General features: G+C 34.8%; 1 protein-coding gene across 1 annotated transcript in view; it reads right to left on the bottom strand.

Moving 5' to 3' along the window:
• LOC107665788 (hippocampus abundant transcript 1 protein-like) overlaps nt 1-5,165 on the bottom strand; it is a 19,788-nt gene extending 14,623 nt beyond the window's left edge. The window contains exons 1-6 of the mRNA XM_016456811.1: nt 4,874-5,165; nt 3,423-3,521; nt 1,925-1,987; nt 1,708-1,835; nt 1,387-1,501; nt 1,005-1,223 (exon numbers count right to left, since the gene is read on the bottom strand). Coding sequence (XP_016312297.1) covers nt 1,005-1,223; nt 1,387-1,501; nt 1,708-1,835; nt 1,925-1,987; nt 3,423-3,521; nt 4,874-4,978 — 729 coding nt within the window. The 5' untranslated portion in view covers nt 4,979-5,165. The remainder of the gene's footprint in view (nt 1-1,004; nt 1,224-1,386; nt 1,502-1,707; nt 1,836-1,924; nt 1,988-3,422; nt 3,522-4,873) is intronic.
• Between the last annotated feature and the right edge of the window lie 5,056 nt (nt 5,166-10,221).

The raw sequence follows: 10,221 nt of genomic DNA, 5'->3' as shown, positions 1-10,221 counted from the left end.
ATAAAGGATGTGATGTTCAGAACATGGTAACTACAGTAATTATCAAAGTGGGTAGTGATGCCCTCTGGGGGCATTTGGCCAGGGGTGTTTTTACACCACAGACAAGGTTAGAGAAGAAATTATAATTTAATTTAATTTTCTAATTATATTTTCCTTATTATATTAATTATTTGCTTATTTCCATTGCATGAATGAAAAAAAAAAACACATGTTTCTCAAATTATCTTCTTTTATGTTTCATAGTTTATGTTAGGTCATTGTAGCCTAAACATTTACAGTGGGTAAAATGTAAGTATTGAACACATCACCATTTTTCTCAGAAAATATATTTCTAAAGGTGCTGTTGACATTAAATTTTCTCCAGATGTCGGTAACAACCCAAGTAATCCATACATACAAAGAAAACAATACAAGTAAGTTCAGAAATTAAGTTCTGTGTAATCAAATGGAATGACCCAGGGGAAAAGAATTGAACACGCTTACTGAAATTTATTTAATACTTCGTACAAAAGCCTTTGTATTTTGAGTTTCCTTGGCTGTGTTTGGGATCATTGTCTTGCTGAAATGTCCGACATCTGGTGAAAATTTCATGTCAACAGCACCTTTAGAAATATATTTACTGAGAAAAATGGTGATGTGTTCAATACTTATTTTACCCGCTGTATGTGTAATAAATTTGTTGAATCAAATAAAATATTTCTTTCTAAAGCTACTATTTGTAATGTCTGCTTAATACTTTCTCATTTTACACAAAAAATAGCATTAAATAATCTTTTGGGGGTATTTTCACAGCTAAATGTAATTTGCGATTAATTAGATTAATTAATCCACACATCATGTAATTAATTAGATAAAAAATTTTAATTGACTGACAGCCCTCATATATATATATATATATATATATACACACACAAACAGTTACGTTTTCATAATGCTTACATATCATTATACCAAATAATACCAAAAAAAATAAACAAGTGGAGAATGCTCCTTTAAATCCTTACAGCAAACGGGTCGGCCTGCTCCCAGGAGATGGGCGCTCCCCACGTGTTGAGCCTCATCTTGTCGGGCAGTGACTCTGGGACAGCCAGCAGGATGAAGCAGATGTCGGCCAGAGCGATGAGAGTCGCCAGCAGCACCACCAGATTATCTCCGTAGCTGGCTGACAGGTACGCGCCGATGGCCGGGCTGGTGACCAGACTCGCTGCGAACGTCGCAGAAACCTGAAAGCGGATAGAAATATAACTCGTCTATACAGCTGGGTCAAGGACACTGAATCCAGGTCATGCAGAAGAACCTTGGAAATAGAAATATCCTAAAACAGCTTCACTGAGACTCTGAGATCTGTCCAAGATGCTTTTTATATTTAATAAAAGAGCCACTTACGAGTCCGTACGCCGTACTCCTCTCACGCACATCCGTAACGTCTGCGATGTACGCGAAGATTACAGAGAAGGTGACGGAAAACGTGCCGGACACTGATATCATGGCAAAGTACCACCTGAAAACAAGTGAAATATAAGATGAACTAAGATGTTGATTTAGAGCTCCCTAAATGTTTTCCAATGAATTTCCATAAACGTTTTGGTATTGGATTATTGGATAAAACATTTTAAAGCTTGAAGATTTCAATATCACCACCACTAGTCACACAAACAAAGCTGAATACAATGTTTTTTTTTTTTGTATTATATTTATATATAATACCATGGACTGAGTCTCATGAGCGGGATGGGCGCACACGTGAAGAACACGGTAACCAATAGAAACGATCGTCTGCCCCACACGTCTGACAGAGCGCCAATTAACGGAGCGCTCATAAACGACAGCAGACCCTGACGAACCAAAGCAGAAACATCACTGTGACAATAAAACCAACACAGACGAACTAACCAGTCCACTGCATTCACATCACATCACGTACCTTCACTCCCTGAATCAGGCCGTTTATTAAGAACGTGTGTTTGGGGAACGTTTCATGCAAAACCTACAAATGAAAAATGCACATTTCAATAGACAGAACAAATACAATACAATTTATTTCTCAAAATTAAAGGTGCACTGATGTGTATTTTTCCCTGGTTCTTATGTGCCTTCACAAATAACCAGAGACTAGAGATGGCGCTAACCAGCGTTATTTACTGTATATACTACTATATATTATTTATTTATTCATATTTAGCTTTAATTTTCATATTTTTAGTTTTCATTTCAATTTTATGTGCTTTTGTAATTGTGTGCTTTTGTAATTTTTTTAATGTTTCTATTTTGTTGTATTTTTTTTTTAGTTGTAATTTGTTTTATTTTAGTTTTAGTATTTTTAGTACTTCAACTCAAACTTATTTTATTTCATTTTTTCTATTTTTATCTCTATTGTAAGTTTTAATTTTTATTTGTTTTATATATATATATATATATATATATATATATATATATTTCTATTTAGCATCAATTTATTTTTATTTTTTATTTTTATTGATTTCATATGTCTTTTATTTTTTTTACTTTTCGTTTTAGTTTTTAACTGCCAAGGCAATTTAAGATTTGAAGTTAACTTTTTTTGAAGTTTTTCTCATTTTTGAAGCTAGTTTTAGAAGTAAGGTTTTCATCTAATATTTATATTTTATTTCAGCTTTATTTCAATTACCAAAACATATTTTTAATTGTTTAGTGTTCAGTAATAACACTAAAAGCCAGTGTGCTTTTGTCATTTCTATCATTATAAAAAATATTTCTAAAAGCTTTAATTTACTTTTTATTTCAATTAATTTTAGTACTTCAACTTCAACTTATTTTATTTCAATTAGCTGCAAAATCAAATTTTCAAATCTTTATTTTTTTAAGTTTAAGGTAAAGTTTTTTTTTTACTTCAGTTTTATTTCAATGACTGAAAATTATTTTTAATAGTTTAGTTTTAGTTAATATAACACTGCTAACTGATGCTTTTTTTTTTGAAGTGATATGCTTTTGTCATTTTTATCATTTTTTTTTAAATATTTCTATATAGATTTAATTCATTTTTTATTTCAGTTTAGGTTTTAGTAATTTTAGTACTTCAACTTCAACTTATTTCATTTCAGCTTGCTGCAAGGCTCATTTTGTATGAGTAAGTTTTTTATCTTATATTTATATTTTATTTATTTCGGCTTTATTTCAAATACCAAAAAAGGTTTTTAATAGTTTTAGTTAACAGGATTCTTACATTTTATTTTTTTCAATTTTAAAAGTTCAGTTCTTTATGAAATGTTCCAGAAATATTACCGAAACAAAACATTGTAAAAATGTTCACGAGTCTCAACCCTAGATTGAATAGTGGTCTTTAACCTTATACTGACAACTTCTGGTGCCAAAAATAAAATAATTGAAGCATTTATCCTGATAAGCGTGAACCACAAACATAACTGAGAATTAAAGTAACTCACGGTGAGCATCGGCATGGTCAGGAGACCCCAGGCGAAAAACTCCAGGAAGATGACCACAACAGCATGATAGACGCTCGGCTTCCCGATGCCCTGCCGGACCTGCAGCATCACACACATAAACAGCTCTTTATTAATAATGCTAATCATAATGCTGAATTATTGCTTTTCCAAAAGACGAAAGAGATTCAGCCGTTCACAATCTAAAGTCTCAAAGAATTCACTGTGATGCTTAATATGCTCTTGCAAGAACGTCTTATGAATGAAAAAGTGAGTTAATAATGTCATTTAATCTCGTTTATACATGAAGCAGGAAACACTGAGACGTTATTTGGCTGAAAACAGGAAACGTGTTTCTCAGCAGAGAGTTTGGGACAGAAGTTATGTAACGGACAACATTTAACTCTCACTGGAGTTCTCTGAATCTTTCATGGATCGGTGAAGCTTTTTAAGGCTCTATGAGCACTTCTTGTGTAATGTGATAGAAAAGTTTCAAATATACATCAATAATGTAAGCAAAACAAAAAAGTATTATGCGAGTTGCATGTATGAATTTTAAACAACATCATGTGCTGGTTTATCTATTTCCTCCTTTAATTATTTTAGTTGTTTTTGCATGACTGTGTTTAGAAAAAGAGTAGAAAATTGCATTTTGTAAAAATCACATTTCAAAATCTTTTTTTTTTTTGTACTTCCAAATTAATTCAATGTATTATTAAATACATATACATGCATTTATAATAAAAAATATAAAATACACATTATATATATATATATATATATATATATATATATATATCTGTGTGTGTGTGTGTATTTTATATATATATAGCTGAGCAAACAATCAAATTAGTAAATAAATATTTGTAAATCCATTAAATGTCTTACTGGAAGAATTAGTTCTGTCTTAAGATCAACAGGATGCGCAAATGACATCACAGACAGTAAGGAAAGAATGAATGAATGAATGAATGAATGAAGGTTCCGGCGTCTCCATGACAACAGACTGCGTGCGTGCGTCAGATATGTGTCGTGTTACGTAATAACCGACAGCGGCGCTTAATTATAGCATTAGCATCACCTCACCCTGCGAAAAGCCATCGACATCGCACATGACACCTATCGACACACTGTGAGAAATGATATAAAGACCTTGTTATTACGACAATTCAATCGCAGTTAAAAAAATTCCGAAATGATGTGATTTGTCAGCTAATGTTGGCCAAAGCGCTAAGAGCGCTCCTGCGCACGTATGTAAGACGATTAAAAAGACATTTTTCCTCACACGTGCGTATTATAACGCAATAAGCCATATAAATACACATTTTATTATTGTAAATGTTTAAATGTTTTACGGGAGTTACCGTAGCTAATATCAGAAAACAGAAAAACACAGGCGCTCCAATGAATGAATGAGTCTCAATGGCACACAGACTCGTGTGTGTTGTTCTCACCGGATTGTCATGCTTCATTATGATCCTCTTGACCAGCACAACTCGGCTGGTGTGTTTTGGCTCTTTCTCGCCCATCTTCTTCATCATCTCATGATCACAGCTCATGTGAGGAACGTAAAATCCGTCCTGCTGCGTGCATATCTGCGCTCCTTCCAGCTTTACCGCCGAGTACAGCCGTCCAACCGGCCAAAATAAAAAATCAGTTCAGCTCCGATCGGTTATTTGCATCCAGTAAGAAGCAGACTGTACGGATGAAATGGTGCCGCTGTGCCGTGTGTCACGTGATCGCAGTGCGCAGAACAGCGCCGCCGAGCGGTCAGACTGAGACACCGCGAGCAGCTTCAGATGGTGACAGAAAAAAAGGTCTGTTTTTATCAGATGATGCTTTCCCTTTTCAGAGGATGTTACCAAGGCTCAGACCGATTGTAAACTCTAATATTTCGAAATATCTGGATCTGTGCTTTTTGTAAGCAATCAGAAGAGACATTTGCACATTTGTTTTATGATTGCCCAATATCCAAGCAATTTTGGTCTGACCTTGGCTCCTATATATTCGATTCGGCCAATGTTACTTATTCTTTCAGTCTAAAAGACATTATTTTTTATTATATTGATGATAAAAATAGACCCCTAGAGTATATTGTTAACCTCTTTATTTTATATGGCAAATTCTTTATTCATAAACAAAAGTTTGCAAATAATATTCCATCCTATCCCCATTTTAAAACTGAATTAATATCACTTCTTAAATCTCTTAGTTATATAAATAACAAAAAATCCCAAAGATTTATAAAATATTATGAAGAAATGTTTAAAGAAAATGCATGTATTTAAAAGCTTTCCCGGTATATTCATGTTTGTATGTTATTGTTTCAATAGTGGTAATGTATGCATTCTTGTGTCTCCTTGTCTTGTCATCTTTTTCATTGTTTTTTTGTATAATATTTTTGTTTTCTCTCTCTTTGTTTTATTATATGTATTTGTAAGTAAATCCTTGACAATGTTCTTATGTTATTGAACATTAATTAAAAAAAAAATAATTTTTTCAAAAAAGGCTCAGACCAATAGATCACAATGGACCTTTTGTCTCCTTGTCTTGTCATCTTTTTCATTGTTTTTTTGTATAATATTTTTGTTTTCTCTCTCTTTGTTTTATTATATGTATTTGTAAGTAATTCCTTGACAATGTTCTTATGTTATTGAACATTAATTAAAAAAAAAAAAATTTTCAAAAAAGGCTCAGACCAATAGATCACAATGGACCTTTTTCACATTTCCGGGTTTCTCAGCAGCGGAAGTCGTCATAGTTGGGTTAACTTGAAGAGCAGTGAATGGGAGAGTACCACAAATATATTTTTTGCATTCCCATTTCCTCAAATAGCAAAAGAAAAACTCCACGATAGTGTTTTCATGACTTTCAATCAAAGGAAAAAAATTGAGAGAGACTGATAACGGCAGTCAGAAGAGAGAACGATGTCAAATGTACCATTCCTCCCGTAGACGCTGCATTAGAAACACCCTCACATTAGCCTTAACTGTTTTTTGTAATTTGATGCAAAGGTGACAATACAAAGAATAGTGTTATAAATGTACATCAATTTTTTTAAAAATACAAATATGAAAAACTTTCGAGGATTTACGATGCTGATGACCGTTAAACGCGTCATCACAGTCTTGTGAAAAGGGTCCATTATTACAGGTTACTATAAATAACTTTAGTAATTTATTTATTTATTTAAAGTCTGTTTTTTCACATATGAAGAGTTCAGAGTGCCGTTTGAAATTTTGTTCTAAAATGAGCATTTTTCTCAGGCTCCTGTGTGTAGGTTCAGTAATTTCACTTTAATGGCAATGATTCTTTTCATTGCCATTAGTGCAAGTGAAATAACTGAACATAAACATATGCTCATTTTAGAAAAACTAATTCAAGCAGCACTTAGAGGCTTTTGCATCTGAACTCTTCATATACAGTACTGGTCAAAGTTTGAAATAATTTACATTTTTAAATGTTTTTACAAGAAATTTTACCAAAAGCTGCAAAAAATACCGTAAAACAGTAATATTGTGAAATAATATTATATTTTTATGGGTATTCTATTTGCATATATATTTTAAAATGTAATTTATTCATGCAATGGCAAAGCTGAATTTTCAGCTTCATGATGATGCTTGAGAAATCATTCCATGTATTACAGAGCCCTGGATTGTTTGGCTGCTTAAAAGAGAAGAAAGGAAAAGATACTTCATTTGTGGTTCCTGCTAGTTAAATTGAGTTGATCTGGACAAGTATATAGAAACTGTAAGGTCCACGCACTTGGCCCAAGGAAGGTATCCAGTGGCGGATGAAGGTTACTTGCATGTTCGGTCTTTTCAGCGCGCAGAGTTATACAATTTAGATTTAACTCAAATCTGACTCCATTTTATCATGGATTTGCATTAACCCAGGTTCCAGACCTGGGTGGTTTACACCTCAATGGGAACAGAAGGTAATTTGCATGGAATGACCCTCTACAGTAATCAAAGTATCTCTTAACTCTTAGGATCTGTATTATCTTTTAGTCTACTTTTGTAAGATTAAGACCATTGTACCACTCACCCTGAGACTATTCAAATGAAACCAAACATGACTGTAAATCTTATTTGCATTTATATAGAACATTATACTATTGACCATTCTGAGTGAATCAAGTGGAGGGAGGAGATGAAAAGGAACTGATGCATATGTGAGAGAGGCATTTCCTGCACCTCCCCTCTGTGGGGCTTCTCCAAGATGCCCGTGTAAGTTTGTATTGTCTGTTTCTCAGGAGATCAAAGTATCAGAGTTTCGGAAATGATGCATATGTGAGAGACGTTTTCCTGCATTTTCTCTCAGTGAGATGTGGAAACAGATGTCTGTATGTTAATGCACTGTGTGTGTATTGTCTGTCTCAGAAGATCAAAGTGTCTGAGGTTCTGCAATTCTTACAAAACTATCCAAAGCTTTGTTAATCCTAAAGCAATGAAAACTGTATCTCTACGCTCTAAAAAATGCTGGGTTAAATATAACCCAGCGCTGGGTCAAAACAACCCAATAGGTTTGTCCCTTTTTAACCCAGCGCTGGGTTATATTTAACCCAGCATTCATCTTTGTGTCCTCTAAATTTGTAGGCTAAATGTATTACTTTTTTGTTAACCTAGGCTAGCAGATGGTTTTGCTCCACTAACCATAGTTTTACCATGGTATTTGTAATAAAACTGTGGTTATACAACTAGGCTACTTGTTATACTAACAAAGCCTCAAACCACATGAATAAAATGCTGGTAGCACAATCTGATAGGTAGCATTTTTCGCTATTGATTTGTGCTACCTATCTTTTTAATGGGAGGTAGCACAGTCTGAGCAGGTAGCACAAATCACCCCCACCCCCCTATTTTTTTAAAGAATTAAATAAGCACTTTTTAATTTTCATAAATCACAATGTACCCTATGTATAGTGCCACAATCAATAAATCAATAATTAAATAAACATTTTTCTTTCTTTCTTTTTTTATGGGCTGTTTATGCCTTTTTATTGAGATAAGACACATGAAAAAATACAATAGCACAATCTTCCATCAAGCACATGATTCAAATGATTCAGAATGCAGCAGCACGACTGGTCTTCAACGAGCCCAAAAGAGCCCATGTCTTTATCTCCTTGCACTGGCTACCGGTTGCGGCTCGCATCAAGTTCAAGACATTGATGCTTGCATATAGAAAAGCCACAGGCTCAGCACCCGCCTACATCCACTCACTATTACGAATCTACATCCCCTCCAGAAGTCTGAGATCCGCTAGTGAGTGACGCCTCGTGGTACCATCACAGAGAGGCTCAAAATCACTTTCCAGAACATTCTCGTTCACCGTTCCTGGCTGGTGGAATGATCTTCCCACCCCTATCTGGAATGCTGAATCCCTGCGACAAAAAAAAACCTTTGTCTTTCTCTTTATTTATTCCTTCCCTTTCTAGCTTGTACTTATTTGAACAAATGCCTGAAACTTGGTATTACGAGCACTTCCTGTAGAATCGCTTTATGTATTCCCCAATTGTAAGTCGCTTTGGATAAAAGCTTTTGCAAAATGACTAAATGTAAATGTACTATAGTAATTTACAGTAAATACTATAGTGCTTTTGAACCATACATACTGTATATATTATAGTATTTAAAACACTTTGTTAATGAATGTAACAGCATACTGTAGTATTAACTATAGTGAACTGATAAACTGTAATAAATACTGTAGTATACTTTAGTTTTTACTGCAGTAAACTGTAGTGTATTGTAGTATAATATAAAATATAAACTTAGTACAGTATTGGGTAAAGTAATTTGTTTATAGAATTACCACAACAAATTAATTCAAGTACTTTACTATAGTATGGTTCAAAAACACTATAGTATTTACTAATTTACTAATCGTCTAGTAAAAGGGAATTTACTGATAAACTAAATTATTTTTTAATGTTGGGAGAGATGACAGGGAATTACTGGCAGGAGAGAGGGGAGCAGGATCGGCAAAGAACCTCAAGACGGGAATCGAACTCGGGTCACCGTGAGTGCAGTTACGCTATATATCGACGACGCCCTAACCACCACGAGGCTATTGGCGCCGACAGTAATTGCATAAACATTTTCAATGCATTTATCTGGACATAGCCTAAGTCACTATTCTCTGCATTAGCGCTGGTTTGAACTTACTGTTTGAATTATTTTGCCTACTGGATCCTTGGACATGAAGATGCATATAAATAGCATGATTTTCTGTTTCTATTTGGCATGCTATTCATTCGCTGAAATTGACTTTGGCGTGCATATGATACGCACGTTTTTGACGGGCATATGACACGCAGTTTTCGTGCACTTATAATACGCATCTACTAGAATCAACAACTGGCAGACGATCTGAATGAGTTCTACTGCAGCTTTGAAAAAACACCCCACACCCGCCCTGAACACCTCTCCACACAACCATTCACACCATTCACACCTCCTGCAACCCCCCTCTCCCCCACACCTGCAATGCAGATCAGCAAAGACGAGGTGCGCCAGGTCTTCCGGAAGCAGAAAAGGAAAAAAGCACCAGGCCCAGACTGTGTTACACCAGTCTGTCTGAAATCCTGTGCTGATCAGCTGGCCCCCATCTTCACACAGATCTTCAACAGATCACTGGAGCTGTGCGAAGTCCCTTCATGCTTCAAACGCTCCACCATCATCCCCATCCCAAAGAAATCCAAAATTACAGGACTAAATGACTACAGGCCTGTGGCTCTAACATCTGTCGTCATGAAGTCATCTGAAAAACTGGTGCTGGCCCACCTGAAGGACAT

The sequence above is a fragment of the Sinocyclocheilus anshuiensis genome, unplaced genomic scaffold, assembly GCF_001515605.1.
Source record: "Sinocyclocheilus anshuiensis isolate Anshui unplaced genomic scaffold, SAMN03320099.WGS_v1.1 scaffold743, whole genome shotgun sequence".
NCBI classification, from domain to species: domain Eukaryota; kingdom Metazoa; phylum Chordata; class Actinopteri; order Cypriniformes; family Cyprinidae; genus Sinocyclocheilus; species Sinocyclocheilus anshuiensis.
This window is presented reverse-complemented; position numbering and strand designations above follow the sequence as displayed.